At 39.3% G+C, this 21,775-nt stretch overlaps 1 protein-coding gene across 4 annotated transcripts in view; it reads right to left on the bottom strand.

Moving 5' to 3' along the window:
- grik4 (glutamate receptor, ionotropic, kainate 4) overlaps positions 1–21,775 on the bottom strand; it is a 337,318-nt gene that overhangs the window by 107,065 nt on the left and 208,478 nt on the right. For all 4 annotated transcript variants that reach the window (XM_051958364.1, XM_051958363.1, XM_051958365.1 and 1 more), the window contains 2 exons: positions 15,636–15,800; positions 11,247–11,344 (listed from right to left, as the gene is read on the bottom strand). In XM_051958364.1, the coding sequence (XP_051814324.1) occupies positions 11,247–11,344; positions 15,636–15,800 (263 nt within the window). The remainder of the gene's footprint in view (positions 1–11,246; positions 11,345–15,635; positions 15,801–21,775) is intronic.

The following is a 21,775-nucleotide window of genomic DNA, read 5'->3' as shown; positions in this document are numbered from 1 at the left end:
GAGAGCAACTAGACTTCTCTTTTTAACTCTTGATGGTTCATCTCTCATATCAGATGCTTCTTCAGTTCTAACTGATGGGGAGGCCCAGATATATGGTAGGTTAATGGCCCACCAATGACTTGAGAGTCACATGCCTCAAGGTGCGAATGACTGTGAAACGGTCTCATCAGGTATGACTTAAGGCGTTAATGGTGGGGAAACTTTGTGGGAAGAGATCCAAAGACTGCGTTCCAAGCACCTGATAGATTATTTCATAGAGCAGCTCTTCTGTTTAGAGGCGGCTGCTGCAGTTGAATACAGATGGCTTCCTTCACTTGTCTCTCAAACCATCTGACTTCATGATGTCCAGAATGTGACAACTGCAGTTCTCAAAGGAGTATTTCTTAACCTTTGGATGTAGGTGGACTGCTGAGTCCTGTCCTGTTGTGTTGTGGAGCGGTTGTTTAGCCTCTTCTATATATAGCTCTGTGCAGTTCTCGATACAATGGACTGCATGTACCACGCTGCTCAGCTTGTCTTGGGGTATTTTGTCCCTGGGGTGAACCAGTTGTTGTCTCGTTGTGCTGCTGGATCTAAAGTGCACCATGTTGTGCTTGAAGAAAATCCTTCTAAGGTGTGCACTGAGGGCATGTGAAGAGACGTGAGCTATCTCCATGTGAACTGAGCAAACGAAGTCTGCTGAACAAACTGTGATGTGGTTAAAATCACTAGAAAAAAATAAAGCTAAAAAGTGTACCTTCAAGTAAGATTTCTTTGGAGGTTAAACAATGAAATTGGCTTATATTGCCAGGTTGACAAAAACACATGCCGCCCTCATCCATAATCTAAGCTGGTTGATTAACAGACAGTTGAAGAGAACACCTGCAGCGAAATGAAGTTGCTCTAAAGCCGCTAAAACTTTTAAGACAGCCACAGCTAAGATTAAAAGAAAACTACATAACGCAATGATATGTAACACTGCATGAAATCTGCGACTAATGGCATTATCAACTAATCTGAAATCAAAGGATTTTTTGGGTGACAGCCATTTATTCTTCAATTATTTGCAACACAATAAAAAGACGAGGTGTTTTGTTTCACAGTAGCAGTTTGTATTATCATAGAAACTATATGATAATTAAACACCAATATCAATACACGTTTCATTTGACAAAACAGTGATCAGGACATTCACAGAAGTACAAATTAGTTCAGTCAAACGCTTGTCACAGTAACAAAAAAGCGTGGCAACCGAGGTAAAAACTACCGCCCACTGTGTATTGCAGAGCTGGTACAATATTTAGATAATATTAGTGTGCACCTGTGTGAGAGGAAAGCTAAGCAGAAGTTGGCTGTACATGAACAGGAAATGTGGTTTGCTGGCTTTGCTACTACGACCAACTGTGGTGCAGCATCTGGAAGGGAGACCGTCTAAAGTGAGCAGAGCTACCGTGTAAACGGTCTCTGGCCAGAGAGGATTTGCCGGGTTGGCGAGCTGGCTTATCAAGTGACAAAAAGCAATTCCACACCATGTGTAGGGCTGAGCTGCTGGACAACTCACCCATTTAAATCAGTTTGGACAGCTCTACACACGCTAAACACTAACACAGCAGGATGACTATCTGGACGTGTGAGCGGAAAAATGAATGAACACACTCAGATTTATGCCCATTATTCACTGAGTGAATTTCCTGTGAATGCTCCACAATAATGACACAAATGAAGCACTGGACCTGTAAAATCTTCTTCTCCGAAAGCAAGAAGAAAAGGTTTTCAAATTTGTCAAATAACCATTCACGAGCAATCAACTGTGCTGCAGCTTTGTGTGATGGTCCTGTTCAACAATTGCTCCTGTCTGGCCATGTGGACGAATCCTAGAGCGGAGTTCATTTGCCTACTAATAAGATAATCTTGAGAAACACGTTTGGCTTCGAACAATCTTGGAAATAAACTTAGTCTCAGAAAAGAAAGGAACAGATTCATTTTTACAGGGGCTGAGTGAATGAGTTTTCCAGTGTTGCCTCAACACAAGCACTTACAATGCAGCAAAGCACTGTATCACAGGAGGCAGGAGAGAAACGGGCAGAAAATGAGACGGGGAGAGGTACTGCAACAGAGTGAGGGAAAGATAAAGACTCTTTAAAAGCGCACCTTATCTCGTACTTGAGCATCTGCACATAAATGGCATTCAAGTTGCAAGCAATTTTCTGATTATTTAAAACATTCTCTGATACTGGGTGGCCGCATTAAAGTGCATTTGTGAGATGTTATGTGTGCATGTGTGTGTAGGAAAGCATAAATCTCTCATTATTGCCTATTTTCAGGGCTTCAGCTACATAAGTGACCTCCAATCTCCATCCAGCATCCTCTTTGTTTGCCTCAGGTTCACCTCTAAATCCAGCCTCAGCACTACCCCACTGAAACGTACTTGTATAATCCCTCTCTATTTCTACAAGCAGATGGCTTTGCAAGCCCGATGCAACCCCTGTGTGGACATCAGACATAGCATTAATATTCATGACTGCTTCCGACATATGTTTGAATCATAAAGGAATATGTTTCCTCGCTTTAGCAGACACGTGGATACAGCACATTTTATCCTTTATCATAGAGGAAAAAAGCTGGGTATAAAAATGAGGAGTGAGAGCAGTTAAACTGAGGTGAAGGTGGCTAAGAGCAGTGGCCTACAAGCTGAATTCAGGTGGAATAGTGGACATATGAAAATTTAATCACTGACATTTACTTAATTTAGTTTGAAAGCTTCCTATGGCTAATGGCTAAATGACCTTAATTGAAGGCCTTGTATGAAAATAACAGTTTAAGAGGGGGATTGTAAATGGAGTCTTGGGAAAATCTGAAAGGGGAATACAAAGTCCTTGAATCTATCCCTTCGTATCTAAGTTACCACTTAAAAAGTGGTATAATGTGCGTAGTATAAATAAGAGTCGGAATTCTTATCCTTGACTTTCCTTCACAGGAAACAAAGTACAGCACAAAAACTGCACAGCACATTCACGTTTCTATACTTGGCTGCAGCAGCCAGCAGATAAGTACTTGTAAAGCAGCAGGAACCCTTTATCCAAAGCCTCAGTTAATGTTTCTCATTAGTGGATATTAATCTGCCCTTCTTTGAAATTCTGACCCCAAGGTTTGCTTGTCACGTCGCCAAAGATGGAAGCAAACTACCGCACAGTCAATCCTCTCTCTGCAGCGGCTGTTTTTCTATTAGTCACTATTAGTGTGAAACCCAGATGGGCTCAGTTCCACTCTGTCTTCACAGTGGAAGTGGCCACTGCAGCAGCAGGGGAACACGGGCAGTGATTGATAGAGACTGGTAGATGATGTGCAGATCACCTAGTGGGGTCTGTCAGCTGCAATATTGCTGCCGGTGTCCTGGGCAACCAGCCGTTGGGAGCGCCAGCATATGTGGCCTGATGCACACAGTGACGGATTAGCTGGTCAGAATCAGGTATGTACAGTGGCAGGAGAAGACAAACACGCACACGTTATTCTCTACAGCTGCGACGGTTCAGGGTGACCTGTTTTCAACTTCTACAAACAGATACAGTGTTGTTGACAATGATTACATGACAATATCAGTAACGGATGCCACAAATATTCTAGAGCTGCCTCAATTAGTTCTCAGAATTATGAAGTTGCTGAAAATCCGTCAACATCAATATTTTTAATCAACACACATAATGTTTTTCTCAGATGACATGACATTGGTCGTCTTCAGCTCCTGTCACCATCAGCTGCAGTCAGCGCTGAGGTTTAAACAATGATGGTGGCAGCAGCAAAGTCAAACTCAGTAAAATGAAAAAGTTTCCAAGGCTTCGAGAACCTGGTAGTATTTCAAATGATCACAGAACGAAAAGGTGGTTTGTACACTGTGCAGTTTGGATAGTGTACCACAGCAGCACATCACAATGCACAAGCACTTGAACAGAAACTCAGGCGCACTGAGGCACTTTACAACTGTTTGCTTCTCTCTTTGCTCACACATACTGTATTCTAATACAGCCAAATTCACAATAAAGCTGTTCTTATTTGCATATTTTTCTGTTGAACTTGTCAGACAATGGAATGAGCATGAAATAACGACTGAAATACAGCCCATTAAGACTACATGTTGACCAAACCGTCTCTCTGCACTGCTAGAATCCTAATTTAATACCATTGTCTGACAAACTCACCATACACCAGTTTAAGATGACTGCTGCGCTCTGAATTCAGATATATGTTTTATTGAATTTGGAGCTACTAGCAAAGTCAGAGAACGGTTATCCAATACAAGGGTTTGACAGAAACGTTGATTTCTTTTAGTATGCGACTATTGACTAAAAATAATGAGGCGTCTTTTTTATTTATTTTGTATTATGTTGGAGTTTCAAGCTGAACTTGTAACAGTTTTGCATTTTAACATGTAAAAATTTATTTCCATTTTGAAACATAACACATTTTACAATGACATACGATTTGTCAAAAAATGGGAAGTTTAACGAAACAATCATCTTGTTTTATGGGAGAAAAATAACTAATTTAGACTGATAGGCTGAGAAGTAAAATATCTGACAGAAAACCATTTTTGGTGGCAGCCTTAAAATATTCAGCATATTAGAATAGACTGTCTGCTTTACACTTTCACTATATATTACGGATGATAAGTTACTGATGCATTAACAACTGTTGTTGATTGCATTAGGCATGTCATTTAAGAAACTGTTTGTTCGTTATGTGAATTTTTTGACCCATTTGTATAAAATCAAATGAACATCTATGGCTGCTTTATGAAATGGCTTCTGTCCAAAAATGTCTATCTGTTTGCTCATAAAGCTCCTGATGGTTGGTTTTATTCTGCTGCTGCTTATTTCCTCCTCTCCTCCTGAGCAGTCCTCAGAGGAGTGCTGCAGAATATTTGGCTGCCAAGCATAGAATAAAGGTTTACATTATTTCCCAAAGCATTGTTGTTTTCTCTCCTGTGCCACTCGATGAGTCTGAGTTACAGAAGTGAAAGATTTGTGCTGCTCATTTCATCAAGGATAACTCTGGCTTCAGATCAACGCTCTCTCCCAGCAGGGAAACATTTTCTTGCTGTAAAGTTTCCTGACACGATGAACCTTCAACACACTTAGGACTGAAAAGGTTTCACTTACCTCAGCCCTGTTCATGCAGGACTATTACTGCCAGTGGCTCTGCGTGATTGTTAGTAACAGCAGAGGTCGACTTTGTTGTTACCTTTCATATTTTGCCTGAGGTCAGTAATTCTGCAAACTACATGCACTCCACAGAGCGATAGGTCAAAAAAATATTAACATCTACGTTTTGATAAATGGCATTATTTTTTTCACAAAAGTGACAGATTCATACATAATTGTCCTTACATTTTGTATTACAAGATCTACTGAATCCTAACATCACGGTTATTTTGGGTAGTACTGCATTGGTACTTTGCTTACCATTTCTATTAGGCAATGGTGGTGAAGGCCATTAGCCAGGCATCCCCATCAGAGTAATCATGACAAGAGCAAGGTGACCTTCTCTGCCAGACAGCATGCAGACAAACACACACACACACACAGATACACACAGATACACACAGCACAGCAGCTGACCGTGTTGATTTGCACACCTTAAGCCTGAGATGGAGGACCTAATCAGTGGAATCAGCTGGTCTGGCGTTTGGATAGAATACAAATCCACACACTCTTTGCTCTTGATAACATCCGAGTGATGACCATCGAGTTAAAGGAAAATTCCGGTTTTATTTCACCATGGCACATTGCCCACAAATGGGGCAATGGTGGCTCTATGGGTGCCTTTGTAAGGACGGAGGGAAAACAAGGACTCAAGCAAACCTCCCAGAGCATTTAAAAAAAGGGATTTTTACACGAGCGATATCAAAATCTTGTCTCTGACAGAAACACACAGACACAAAGAACGGAGGCGACTTTCTGAGTCTGCTTTCAAGTGTTTTAGATGATTCATGTACAAATTTATCCTCTAATATCCTCTAAGACAGTAAGTTCTGTGTGCTGGTTTTCTGTTTTTTGAATTATGCTTTTCAGGCATGATGAGTAGAATAAAAAAAAAAAACAGCAGCAGGGTCCTGATAAACACAAATGAGAACCGTTGAGTTGATTACTGCTTTAACTGCCAGATAGCCTAGAAATAGTTATTAATGCATTTTATATAGCAGAGAATGAGATAAGAGGATCAAGGTGTTCCCTAGTGAACAGCTTTTCCCCTGGGTGTAGTAATCTGTTGTCTATTGTCACGACAATTATGTGTCCAAAACAGCCTCTGTGTGCATTTTCATCTTGCAGTGGAGGCGAACACAAGCTGCATCTAATAACATGTCATTAAAGCTTTCTGCTTATATAAAAGCACAGATCTAGTAAACAAAAAAGAATAGACAGTTGAGAAAGAAACAGACAAAACTGCTAACATAACTTGATGACTCTCCTACTTTTCAACTGGTGGTAAAAGAGAAAGTGTAGAAGAGAAAGTGTGTGATTCTTTCTACACAAACTACCCTTTGAACTCTAAAACTTAATTCTCCTTGATGCTATGTAAGGTGAGATATCATGTCAGGGAATAAATGCTTCAAACCACTTTATATAGTCTCTAACACATTTCCAGAAGCAGCAAAGATGACCACATACGGGCTAAAACACTTCTCGCTTCACAACGTGCAATAAAGCAAAAAAATATGTTTACAGCTCTCACAAGTGTGACTTACGACTTAAAACTCCCTCTTAAGGAGGTCAGTGCAGCAGCGGTTTTCTTCCACATACAATTTAAGATCAGATATGTTAAAGGCAGTGACTCATTTGGTTCAGGTGCTGAAAGCTGCATTTAAATACATGAGTATTTCCATTTTATGCTACTTTATGCTCCTTCTCCACTACACTTAACAGACAGTACATAAAACCAGCTTCACCTTGACTAAATACAGCAGTAAAATGCTACTTTGATATTTATGCAGTAATCAAGTAACATATTATCCTGTATAATGCACTTATGTGAGCCAAATTTTTGCTTGATGGGTACTTAAAGGTCACCGTGCTAATAAAATTTACGTAATTTTACTTAAGTGGCATTTTCGGTGCAGGACTTTTACTTATAATGGCGTGCTTATAAACTGCAGTATTGCTGCTTTAACTTCAGGATCTGAACACATCTTCCACGACTTGTAAAATGAAAAAATAATAATCCTCTGTCAGTCTTCTTAAGTTGCAATACTCAGTGTCTACTTGGCATAATTTTGAGCACAGGCGTGTTTAATGTGTTGCCATCATTTCAAATCTAAATTCTGTACACTTTATGAGGCTCTGATGAAGAAGGAGCTTAAAGAAAAAGTGATCTGGAAGCGCACACTGCTGTGGTAAACACAACTATCACAGCAAGTAATGAAATGAATAATACGAGTGCGGTTGCAAAGAAGCTGAATTAGGGGTTGAAGAAAACAGGGATTAGAAAAAAAACAAAACAAGAGTAAGTACATGGATTGAGTCGCAAAGCTGGCAACAGACTGCAACTCTCAGCACAAAAATCCAGAGTTGAACTACCTGGAAAAGTAGTAGCCTGGTTGTATTGGGAGAATTGCCAAGGGTGGAATGTGGCTGTAGAAGTATTACATTTACAGAGCAGATGAAGATGGACACCCAGGTGGCATACCTTGTACAAATACGTCTATGAAGCTGTCAAATTATGTGGGATAACACATTGCATATTTTTTCCCTTGTTGCTGTAATAGCACTGAATTATGTGTTAACCTAAATACCGGAGCAGCTCAGACTGGCATCAGAACTGGCCAAGGCCGGATGCAAATTACTGCTTAATGAACTGTTACGCAAGGAAAATACAAAGATTAATGTAACATGACAACAGTAGACCTTCTAATCCTGTCACTTTCTGTGACAAACACGTAGGACTGGCCATGCTTCAAAGTATTCTGCTGATCCAAATAACTGCTCCACCTCTTCACATGTAGAGTAAGAAGCAAATAAACAAAGATGAAATAGGAGCCAGTCCGGAGAGACTGTGAATGTTTAAGGTCAGTATCAATTTCTTAGACTATTTTATGATTACACAGTGTCAGTTATCAGCTCAAAAATGTGGGTTTTCTCTTAATAGGGTCTTTAATATTCACACAGTGATATTATCACAGTCAGTGTTTCAAAGCAGTCGCCGCCACCAGTCTGTGCCACCAGAGATTTTTGAACAGCAGGGAGTCCTGGTTGGTCTACCACTATAACAGACTGATGTCTCATTAGAAAGGCGGGCTCTACTGTAACAGAGGACATTATAGAAACCAGAATGGTAATGGGATGTCTTTCAGTAGTCATGCTGATCAAATTCAGGCAGTTAAAAGGCGACTTCTCTGTGGACCACATCTAATTATGGTGGGAAGCACAGCAGAGAACACTGGTGAAAACTCAATGACTGATGAAGTGGAAGACAGCTGACATGGAGATTTTTAAATCTGTATTTAACATACAGTCGATAGCACAGATGTCATTAATTTTATAATCAGTTCTGTCAAAAGGTTTTCTGCAAATAGTGTTAAACATGAAGTATTAAATTTAGCCCTAAAGTAAGTCAGTAAAGCTGTCAGAGATACATCTGCTAATACACAATAATAATGCATTAACGCAGAAATATTAGCACCATTATCACAGATTCTGTTCTTCACAGTTATTAATTATTAGACACAGTGAATGTATAATTAGAGCTCTGACCCGCGTTCAATTCCAGTTAGCATCAGTACAACACTGTCTGCCAACGGCCATAGATCAAACCTAGAGTTCAAGCTGAAAACTACATGTTAGACTTTAACCTTCAAGTGAATCAGATTGTTTGAGAAGTCGTTCAACACTCCTTAAATCCCTAAATAATGAAAAGGAGCATGTTGATTGACTGGCTTGACAAACCTAAGCTGAGATGTAGTTACTGTCAGGCTGAGGCTGGTCATTAGCAGAGTACATTCAGACTACGATAGCACATCCAAGCACACATCTAACACCAACAGCATTAGCTCTGGTGTTATGTGACTGATTGTGCTTGACAGAGTTAATTGGAAAACAGTGGCTATACCGCCATTCAGCAAATACAGTACCATTTTCTTATGCTCCGGTTACCTTAACTTGTTAAGTACTTGGTATGAATCATATTGTGTCCAAACGTCTTGATATAAACACATTGCATGTAAAATTCTATTCTCAATTCAATGAACTTTACTGGCATGAAAGTTTCAAGAGACAATATTTTCAAACCATCAGAAACAGTTCAAATTCTTGCACAGCACAGAGAAGCTTAATTTGAACACTATTACAGTATTTGGACTAACATACCCTAATTATATGCAGTATGCACAGTATAGAACTTTCATGTGTGTGTGGATGTGTGTCTAAGTCTTTCACGTCCCTCAGATTGTGTGCTGATGCATAATGGGCAGCTAGATATGCTCCGTCTCCTTCCTCTCCAGGAGTGGTTTTAATTCGGAGGTTGTTCATCTCTATGAAATCTGAAATTTCAGAGCTAAGCTTCCATCAGTCTATCCATTAGTCAAATCCGCTTTATTCTACAGAGGATCGCAAGGACCCAGATGACTCTAGGCAAAGGTCGGGGTACAACCTGGACATTGTTGCCCGTCTATCACAGGATCAACACACAAAGAGAGACAAAAATGCACAGCCAATTTAGAGTCAGTAATTAACCAATCATGCATGTGTTTGGATTGTGGGAGGACAAACCCAGAGAAAACCACAGGGAGAGCATGCAAACTCCACACAGGAAGGCGATGAAGCATCAGTGTTAACCACTGTGCTGTCTCAATGGTTACAATCAATTAGCTCATTGAAGATTTTGCAGTGTAGGAAGAAGTGTTGAATAGTGACCACACATTCTGCTTTCTTTCAGTTGCCATGATATTTCTGTGTCTTCCTTCTTTGATTACCAGCTTTTGGTCTCCGAGAATGTGCTGCAGGTTAGTTTCTGTTTCTGCGTTCTACCTCCAACACTACAGAGATATTCTGCCAATTCATAATCTCCTTCCAGGGTTAGATAACATTCTAATCTACTTTGGCTTTTAGTTTCTTCTTTTCAATGTTCCAAATAGGTTTCTGTTATAATTTGATTTATTCTGATTGGTGTTTGGAAAGCGGTGTAGTTGTGTGACTGGCCATAGTGTGTGTGAGAGAGGGCAATCAGTCTCAGTACCAGCTAACACTGGGAAATCTTTTTCTGGGCTCAGCTCTTGGATTTGGAGGGGTTTGGAACTGAGGGTGTCTTGGGAGCTGGATTTAAGGTGATTAAAACATTTGAGTGCTCTCTTTTGAATGTTAATTATCAGTGGATGTCTGAATAACTCTGGTGTACTCTTTGCATTTGTTGGTGTTTTTCAGTGCATGTAAAGATTCTGCTGGATGTTTTCCCAGTGGGTGTAGTTATCTGTAATTGGGGTAAAATTTTAACAGATTAAAAAAATTAAATCAATTTGTGATTAATCACGATTAAGTACACAATGTCATGTGATTAATCATGATTAAATACACACATGGCTTCTTTTCTGTAATTGATTTTGATCTACTTCATGGTTTGGTGTAATTCAAAGGCGCTCTGTCTCTAGACACCAGACAGCAAAACACACCATGTCAGAGTTCAGACAAGCCAATTAGCATCCAACTGGGATCTGTTTACATGCAGTCAAGCTCTGAAGCCAAATCCACTCAGTCACGTCTGAATTGTGGAAAACATGTTTTTCTTTACTGTTTAGATTTAAAAATATGCCTTTTGTACAATACGCCAATAAAACAGCATCTATGATATCATCTATCTATCGTCTATATCCTGATTTCAAACACCAAATGTGGCGATAACAGGAGTGGGTTGTTGACAACACATCAAAACTACAAAATGTGTGCTTTTGGTTGTTTGCATTTGTCTCTACGAAAAGCTCAAAACAAAGACAAGCGAGGAGCCTCAGCGGGCTAAACTGCTCCAAGCTAATGAGGGGAATAGAGGAAGTAAAATGTCCAGTGGTGCTTTGATTTAAGTGTGACTGGAACGGATAGTTACAACACTGTTAAAGCATTTCATCATTTTCACTAACAACTTGGATTTCATTCCCCCTCAATCTCATACAAAAACCACACAGCCGCTAATGAGCATCATTGTTCCAAACTCTTCATTCCTGCTCGTACTGTGAGCAGCCAGCTTAACATGGGCCCCCGGCTACAGGCCAGTTGGGTGCATAAACTCACCTCTTTCTCTCCACATATATTGCTGATAATGGAGTTGGATGCCGGACTGGCAGACGGGCCAAGGACTGCCACCACCCCTTTAGACATGATCTGGCACACTGAAAGAAAACAGAGAGGGTGTAGCGAGGAAAATGGGGAGAGGAAGGGGGTGAGAGGAGAACAGAGATAGTGAGAGACAAAGTAAGACTGTTAGCGTTAGGAAAGCCATTTAAAAAAAAGGACCTCTTCAGCCGGATGTTAATGGATGCAGATGCTGACTATCTCAACCTCTAAACAGAAAGCGGTCTGAACCAGCGTTTTTCTACTGTCTCAAGGGAGCCTGAACCTACACATGTTACTGAATTGTGCACAAGGACAAATGCATTTGTCCATATTTAATACGGCCAAACTGATGCACAAACAAGAAAAATGAGTTTTCAACTCATGGGAGTTTGGCTTGTGGGAGAGACTGATGGTAATACGATATTCCCTCACATATAGAGACAGAAAGATATAAAAATGGAAAGAGACACAGACAGATAAACAGAGTGACAGACAGTGAGAAAAGCAGCGAGACAGAAATAGTGACAAGCAGCGATATCTGGAGGCTTAAAACAGAAAATCTGGTATTTGAACATTTGCACATGAATGCAAAAACATCCCCAAAACTGACACACGCATCTCATTTCATTTTCAAAATTCTACATTTACAAGGACTGATTTAAAGGCTTTACCTTTAGGGATGAAAACATTTCTTTAGACAGAAACATTGCGATGGAAGTTAGTTTTGCTCCTCTCTTATATACACAGGCCGTATGCTTTAATCTTCTATACCGGAAAGATGGATGCCGTTTCGTGTGAGTTTATAATCCCCAGCTTGTAATAAAAACACTACAGTCAATGGTGTGAGGCAGACACAATTACAGACATTGTGTGCTGTTCCTGCGTGTGCACAAAGTGTGGGCGTGATGGCAATTTGGGGTTGGTTTACTGGGTCAAATGCAGAGCAGTAACCAGCCACGTGTGTGAAACAGGCAAAGGGGGAACTGTTTCCGAGCCTGTGCGCTGAATCGAATGATTAATAAGTAATCCCCTAGTCACCCATGGGGCCTGTAAGACATGAACACACTGGCACCTTACACAAATAACAGCATACACATGCATGCACACATTTACAGTGAATGCACACACATGCAAACACACACCTTTGCACATGTCTGCATGGCTTCATTGAATTATGAAGCTGAATGATTTGACCACAGGCCAGCAGACTCCTGCTCTTGGTGACACTTTTATTTGCTCCTTTTCTGCACAGCAAGCACTGTGTGTGTACATATATAGAGTCTAGACTGCAAGGCCTTGGACACATACACATAATGTCAAATAAAATATGAAAGGCTACATTAAAGTCTCAGCTTAATTTAAGTGGGCTAATGTCAATAGAGGCTATAATATATTAACTGAATGTGAGATATGGGCCTTGTAAAATAAAGTGTCTAAACTGAAAGAGGTTCAAAAGTAATGATAATAAAAAAGGTCAAACTAAATTGTGCCTACTACATATTTCTTAGTTTTACTTTATATGAGTAATAGAGAGGTGACCATGGAAACAGCAAAAGCTAAAAAATACCGAGTAGCAGAGCATCACGTTTTAATGGATGACCAGAAAATTATATGCATGCTGAAAAAAAAAACTCCTTTATGATTGAAAAGCAGACCAGTACTACTCTTCATGATGAGGGTGTACATGTTTCCTCATCAAGGATCAGGAGAAGACTTAATGAGCACAACCTCAGAAGATATACCACAACATGCAAACCCCAGGTAAGCCTCAAAAAGAAAAAAGAAAGTGAATGCAATCGGCAAAAATAAATGATACCAAACCGAAAAAAGTTTTAAAAAGAAAAATTAATGTTATAAATGGACTGACGAAACCAATTCCAGCCTCAACAAAAATGATGGACAAAGTCAATATAGTGATTTTGTTCTACTTATTGTATATCTGTCCAATTACCTTGGGAACCTGAAAAGGTATCTGTTACTAACTTTCAACCTGAATGTGCTCATACACTGAGCCTCAAGAACAAACATGTTTAACAGACCAAATCCTTTTTTTTTGTACATGTGCGAGTGTGAAAAAGAGCATCTAAATGTAAAGTCTGTGTGAAAACTGCTACATAGTTTTCTGTATAGCAACATCACTGTCAAGATATCCATTAATGTCGTGAGTTACTGGAACAGTGCTGTGCTGCTCACTGCGGTACGATTGTGGTCAGCTGGTCACAAGGTCAGCTGAAGGCCATTATTCCTGCTTAACATTGATTTTAACAGATCAATGCAAACTACTGGAGCCCTGAAATGATTAGAAAGCTTTAATGAGTTAGACCTGAGAAATGCTTAAAGTTAGCTAGTTGTAAGATAAAAGGACAGACACACCAGACAAAACAAAACATAGCATAAAGGTAGACATACTATTAGACAGTCGTGCAAAAATGTACAAAGAAACACATGAAAATGATTTGGGTTAAAAACAGTTGCCTCAGTTTCCTCAGGTGTAAAGTATACCTGGTGCTTTGTAGCTTTAAAAGAAAAATATATATCAGTGGAAGAATGGCTGCTGGTGAACAAGAGTGCTGTCGTGGGGTGTTTTTCGCTGTTAAAAGCAGCAACCTACCCAAGGAGGCATCTATTTAGGAGCTGCATGCTACACAGGCAGGAGTGGGTGATTCAAAGGTGGGGGTGGGACTTTTCTTTGCAGGTAGCGCTCCCTCTGTGATATTTCCATCTAACTGCGGCCACTGATCCGTCCCTAATCCAATTCCTGGCTCTAATTACACACTCACACTTGCACACACAAAACATTTGCACAATATGCACACAATCCTGCTTGCACACACCTCCACACGCTGCTTTACACACACACACAAACGTGCACACACGCAGACACACAGAAACACACTGCAGCAACCACATTTAGGAAGGGTTTTTCTTAAACCAGGCAGAGAAAGTAACACAGTTTCTTGTTGTTGTGGTAAGTAAAGCGGTGTTTCCATGGATTAAGCGGCGTCACCGAAGCTCTTATGTTTGTGAAAGTGGGAATGTGTCATATTGAAAATCAATCTCTCATGCTGTGCTATATTGATTTAGGAGCATTCTCATTAAAAATTCAAAAACTGAACCAACACGCAGTGAAGTGTGAGGCAACAAGTCACCACACAGCGCACTGATGTTCAGGGAATATGTTGCTGCAAAAGCACTGACAGTGAATAACAAACAGGTACTTCAGCTTGGGGTAAGGGAGTCACTCTCAGTGATGCAGCTGTCACACCATGTGACAAATTACTGGGAAGCTCATAATGGCCCATTTAAAAAGGTCCATAGACCTCTCTGGTGAAGGTCATCCATAATTGTGACATACATTAAGTCTTAACTACATGACTATCCATTTTCTTCTTTGCTGATAATGTTGTTTTGTTCTGTTGTGCAACAGCCATGGACTGCACATAAAACATGGATGTAACCTCTTTGTCTGAAAGTGGTGAAAGTGATTTAAATGTGCACATTTTCTAATGGCCAGCAGGGGGTGACTCCTCTGACTGAAAAAGCAAATTTGATTGTATTGTAGTATATTAGAAAATTACTCCGTTTCTCACTTGCTTTGTTATTCAGTCAGCATTTTCCTAATGAGTTTACAGACTCAACAACTATTTTCCAGTCTCCTTCAAAACAGCATGATGTTCATTTTGGAAATTACAGTATCATTTGGAGGAAAATAGATGATAAAGTGGGATAAGCTTCGGGGTGTTTGTACTATTTGATCAATGTTTCAATCAGACACACCCCTCTCATGTCAGAACGGGTGTAAAAAAAAAAAAAAAACAAGATGGTGGCCAAATGCCAAACTCCAGACTTCAGAACAGCAGTCCACAAGCCAACAACTGATGACACGACGGTGACCCAGGCAGTTGCCACAGCATAATGAAAAATTTGCCAATATAAAACAAAACTAAATACAACTAAGCACACTCTGACTCTTGCGGGTATCAAAATACATTATGACAGCTCATTTTGTTTTCCCACATCACACCAGTGTGTCATCTATTTTTAATAATTTGCTTATTTTTGACCAAAATATTGTTACGCCAGACAGACTTATCTTGTATACTTTGAGGAAGAGCATAAAGAGAAAGACTAAAAAGAAGACAGTGGGCTTGATTTGAAATGACAGGCTTGCTGATTTTAAAATGAGCGCTACTCTTTGCCTGGACGCAGTTCTGCTACATATTTATTACTTTCTTATATTTTCTCTGACACATATACTGTGCAACTGATTCACACCCACATGAACAAACACAAAAACAACGACTTTTCCTCATCAATTAACTGGCATTCCTTCCTGGTGTTACTTACTTGTTTCCCCCATCTCATATTCACTGTCTCTGAGCAGTTCAAAGATGTCCACCTCCAGCTTGCCAGTGATGGAGCGGTTACTGTTCCTGTTGATGCTATCTTTGGCCAGCGTGATGGCCAAACGCTCCCCTCTGCTGCACTCCATAGGGTCATCAAGGATGGCAGCTGAGGAGAAAGGGGAAAAGAGCAAAGAGGTTGTCAATGTGAGAGTAAAGAAAGAGAGGAGTTGTATTTACCCACACTGGTAACTGTGAAACGTTTTTCCAAATAAAAAAGAGCCAGTGTGGCCTGTATGCCCAGTGATCATTCAGTATAAGAACCCATAAAGACACCCTTTTCCCTTCTACAATAAAAGTTCAGTCCATTGAAAGCTGCTCCCTAGGTGCATGGATTTATTAGGACCAATACTTATGTGACATTTTGTGAACACTGCTCTCCATTAATCTAGAGTACCTACAATGGCATAGCATTGTTCTTAATAAATCCATACACTTTGGGAGCAGCTTTTAGCATGACTAATACACTTTTGCTCTAAAAGGGTGAGCGCTACGTAATGCAAATGTGGGATCTGTATGATAAAAATTTGAAAGCTTAAAAGCTGTAAATTCTCTCACCTATTCTGAGACCTATTTCTTCAAGAACACAACAAAGATACAAATTCACAACACACTGTTTACTGCAGCAAAAGGATTCAAAACATCTGTCGGTTGTTTAGATTTCATAAAGGCACGCTAGAGATTTAAAACTCCAGTCACTGCAGCAGCTTTTCAGAGATGCTATGCCATGGAAGTTAACTGCAAAACTAAATCAGAGAAATGTAAAACAATGTGTTAGGCTAAGAAATGATTTATTTGCATTCTGTAAGCAATATTTTGTTGTACTATAGTCAGAAGAACAGAGTCCTGTCTTGTATATAGCTTAGCAAAGCCAATAATAAAGGGATCGGATGTAGATAATACACTCTTCTCATTTTTATGCAGAAAAAAATAATTCCAGCACAACAAGACTGTAGCAACTGGCTATTGAAAAGGATTTTAATCACTGCACAGCACATTATAACTAAGGAGTGGTATATTTGTATGCATGCATGGGTGTCTTTTTTGAATAGCATTATGAATTTATTCTTTGACCTTTCACAGCACAGATGTCAAACTGTCATGATGGGTAATTAAACTGGCAAAGCAAACATCATCTGTTTACTGTGATATCAAACCACAAAGACATGGAACGATGTATACTTTCACATTTACTTACCAAATGATCTATTTTAGTATAAGTCTGACCACAAACGGGCATTTTCGGTAAAGGTGAGGTTCGACTCCAACAACTTTCTGTTGCACCAGTACCAATCTGAGCCACCAGTCAGTACGATATCAGTCAATAATTAAAAAAAAAAAAGTCACACCACCCACTAAATCATGTTTTGGTCAAATTAGCCCAGCAGGCTGCAAGAACAATCAACATTTATATAAAATATATCACACCTCAATAGGCCAATGCCCAAGGTAGAAATAACAATAAAGTGAGCAGCAGATGTCTGAAAGCAAGCTTTGTAATTAATGTAATTATATTGAGCTAGCACAAAGTTAAATAGATTAAATTTACATCTAAAGCAGAGGCAGGAGATAAAAGTAACCAAGCCGGAAAGTATGAAATTAATAAGGCACAAAAAAGACACAATTAAGTACAACGTGGCTTAAAGGTAAACGCAGTGATTGTCCATTAAAGAGAAAAGCGGTGAGTCGCCAGTTGTAACTTCAGGTCTAATCATCTAAATAGAATTAAAAACGCAGAGATTGAACATGTTTGAAGTGACCTTTTCCTTTCTTGTACGGCTGAATAAACAAAAACTAACTCTTACTCGTGATGACGAGACATAAACACTCATCTGATATCATCATGAGGCCGAGTAACAGTAAGCTATTTAAAACAGTTTGCGAAGAAACAGAAACTAGCGATGGAAGGTCATCAAGACTACTAATGACTAATGGGGTACTAATTTTGTGTGATTGAAAACATCACACAAAGACATATTAATTTCTTTATGCACTTAACAATTTCCCCTGACATAAAATAACTGGCATATTATTTTGATAGTATAATAACATCAAAAGCCCACATTCAATTAGAGTTGTATGTGTATGGAGGCCGGGATACTTCTCTGCAATAAGTAATCAACTTCTATTGTAATTAATGTGAGAGTCTAAAACAGTTTCAGGATTTTAAGTATATCAAAATTTTCGTGGCTTTATTGTGTAGTAGAAAATATTTTTCTTCCACTCTGGCCAAACATCTTACACCATAAATGACTTTAGCATTCAGTCCAATCATTGTTAAGCATTTTTCCAGAGAGTTTTCAAATCTCTCCAAGTGCACTGATTTTGGAAATCTGAACCCATATAATCTATCAGCACTGTTTTCAGAGAGAGCAGACATTCTTTTGGTGTTGCTGTGAAAAATCAACCCCTACACCCCACTACAGACTACTTGTCCAACATCAGACAAACAGATGTGCAATATCAGCGACTAGCTGCGGAACATATTGGAGCATTTAGCAGCTTAAGAGGTCAAACAGGCTCTTCACTGTGAAAGCAGAAAACATCTTAAATGAGTGTAAAAACTGTGACATTTACAAAGTTCCCTATAAATTTGCAAATGTTATGCTTCATAATGCACAGAAAGCATGCCTCGCGACCTTAAGTGTTTCAGCCTTATTTTCTTCTATAAATGTCTTTCAGAACTGTTTCTCCTGTAACAAGGCTCAATAATAACTTTTTACACTGGTTGCACTGGTGGTGCACCTAACTTTTGTCGTTTAGGAACCTCTGGCAAGTAATTTAGGTGCATCCAAAATTTTCCAACATGAATAACACAAAAAACACACAAAAAAAGGGAACTTTTTAACATTCCAATTAAACCAAGAGTGATGGAAGAAAAATATTTTATTCATAGTAATTGAAACCTTAAAACATGCCATTTAAGAAACAATGATGGAATTTTACTTTTTAAAAATTACTTCCTGTAGATGGCGTCCTCCTGTACAAATGCATTCTTGAAATCTACCTGGGGCTATCTCAAGAGTAAAGTGTACACGACTCCACTAAGAACTCTGGATGAGTTAAAACAGAGAATTCAGGATGAAATTCACAGTATCCCAGCTGAGATGTTGCAGCGGTCAATGAGGAATCTCAACAGCAGATTTCAAGAATGCATTCGTACAGTAGGACGCCACCTACAGGAAGTCATTTTAAAAAAATGAAAATTCCATCATTGTTTCTTAAATGGCATGTTTTAAGGTTTCAATTACTATGAATAAAATATTTTTCTTCCATCACTCTTGGTTTTATTGGAATGTTAAAAAGTTCCCATTTTTTTGTGTCATCCTGTGTATTTTAAGTGTTGCCTTTGTTGTCAGTTCTCATACACGCTGGTAATTTCATACCACATTATGTGATTGTAAACATTATTTAAGGTGAGGTAAATGTTTTGTATATTTAATCTATTCATTTTCATAACAATGACCCGAGACTTAAAGTTACAAAAAGGTGGATTTTCTTACATTTTAATATCATTTCTGACTCCTCACTCACTGTTTTTGATTTGCCGCTGCCAGGCGCTGAAATGCTGCATGAAGCTGTTGTCACATCACAGGATGAGTTTCTTGGAGACATTGTGATTTTTGGAATGTTTCAATTCAGAATGCTTGAACAGGAAAAACACTGTTCTCAGTCATGCTTTGGCTGTAGACTTGAAAACACAAAGCATAATGTTGACTGTTATCATTTGTCAGTGTTTCCCAAAGGATGAAATTTACTTGTGATGGTGGGTGGTGCAGCACGACCGATGCGCATGCAGAGACTCGTGCTGTTTGGACGCTTTCCAAATCCAGGATGCTTTCTGTAGTTACGATTCACAGATGTCTCCTGAATGCCACACATGCAAACTATTAGATATGTTACAACTTAACAATGTCCCCTAAATGCCTCACACGCCTTGGTAGAGTGGCTAGACGGCTGAACACAGAGAAGCCTCTAGTCCCCACTCAGCTATTGCAGAAAATGTAACTCAAACATGGGTGGCAAACAATTAGATAGTATGAAAAGAGTGAAATAAGGTGTTCTGATGTAATATTTATCAAAGTTAAAACCCGGTGATTTGGTCTACTACCTGAAACACACACAGACAAATCTGTTAAATGTCAAATGCAGCTGTGTGACCAATGAAAACACTTTGTTGTTCCCTGAGGTAAGATGTATATGACAATGTTTTTGTGTTTTCCTTACTGTGTTTTGTGGCTATTTTCATTGTCTTCATCTTCTTTCACAAGAATAATACAATTAACAACAAACGTAGTGAATCATTCAAATTAAAAGTCTCAACACACAACGTAAATCTATCAACAAAGGTGGAGTGAAACTTATAATTCTGACAGAGCTTAGTCTCATGGGAATTGACATTTTGGAGTGGTCAATACATGACAGCTGGCAAACAAGCAAGGCTGCTTTCATACTGGGAAAACACGAGCTGGAGTTTGATCTATCGAAACAGATCAATGAGTAGCCAGGAGGTACGTTGACGCGTAGTGGGCCATGAACTATGGGAGAGGCGCTCTGTGAATAAAAGGTATGAAACCAGAATTCCTCTGAGACACTGCGGCTAGCACGGCGATGTGATCTCATGAGGTCTTTCAGCATCTCCCACAGATGTGAGGCTTTTGTAAAGATGCCAACTCCTGACTTATTTTAGCTGCAATACACTTGGAACATCAACAACACAAACAATGCTAAACCATACAAACTATCTATTGTAAACTCTGCTAACCTTGTCATTCACAATAATAGTCCAGTCTAAAAGATTGAAAGCCCTTATTGTATGGAGCAAGGGAAACACAAGCATACACCTCTTTGTGCAGATGCGTATACACACTTCTACTGAACACATACGTACACACTGTCTTTTAAGTATTCTGTCAGTTTGAGTCTTGCATTGAGAGGTAGAAATTTTCCATCTTGAACATGTGATATAAACCAAAGGAGAACCACATTTAAAGTTCAACTCTTCACTTGCTGCAGTTTTGTAGCTCCTCTTTAATCCTTAGGGGCAGAGCTTGTTTGTGATGTGAGCATACAGAAGCTCGAAGTGTCTCTGGAAAGTGGTGGTCAAGGGTAAAAAACTCATTATCCTATTGAAGGATCTGCTGGCTCCTCTATTAACTCGATGGCTGCCCCTCTCTTTCCATCAGACCATGTGCTAAACGCAAATCAAATGAACTAGATCTTCACCTACTGTATGGAGTAATTAATGGTAATGTGCTCGCCAACTCATGGACTTTGATTGGGGGAGAGCCTATTACCTGACAGGAAGAAGGGGGAAGAGTTCAGCGGGACTTGGACTTTGATCAGATAAATGCTTTTAAAGTGTACAGACACTGTAAGGTGATTTAACACAGCTTTCATTTGAATTTGAAATATGACACGACAACATGATCTCTATTCAAATAGCCACAGTAGCTATTATTTTCATGTGGGACTGCTGCTCTTCACACAGGTAAATGTAAAGCTAGAATCAATACAGAGAATGAAGAGTGAGCACACTCATGCTCAATATAAAGCTTTTCATAGAAGCAAATGCCATGAATTGTTCAAGTATTGACACAAAGTAATTCTTATTGGCCCGGATGGTCAGAATACTGAGGGCGTTAAAGGTCAGACAATAAAAACTGTTGAGGTTTTAAAATGCATGTTTGGCCCGTTTCTACTGAATCTCTTTCAGGCTCTCTCTGCTAAAATAAATCATCCATCTACAGTATCTACTTTCAGTATGCATTGAGGATTTTTGCCTTCCCTAAGACTGAGCATATGTTTTATTCAAAACCTGAGCTTCTGTTCTTTTCTTTTATATTCTGGAAAAAAACAAGACTCCCTCCTTTCACTTTTTGCACAGATCTGAAATTTCTTGCAACCAAAACTGCAATAAAAAACTGTCACTGCTTTTATTTTATCATATCAAATATCAGAACTTTTATTTTTTCAAATTACATGCAGCACCTCACCTTATTGAGGGACAGCTGCTCTCTAAGTCATTGCTGTCAACTTTTACTAAATGTCTAATACAAACATGAGCCCAGGATGCACTGAGGG

Source organism: Acanthochromis polyacanthus, chromosome 13, assembly GCF_021347895.1.
Source record: "Acanthochromis polyacanthus isolate Apoly-LR-REF ecotype Palm Island chromosome 13, KAUST_Apoly_ChrSc, whole genome shotgun sequence".
Lineage (NCBI taxonomy): Eukaryota > Metazoa > Chordata > Actinopteri > Pomacentridae > Acanthochromis > Acanthochromis polyacanthus.
The sequence above is the reverse complement of the archived record's forward strand: the minus strand, read 5'-3'. Positions and strand labels throughout refer to the sequence as shown.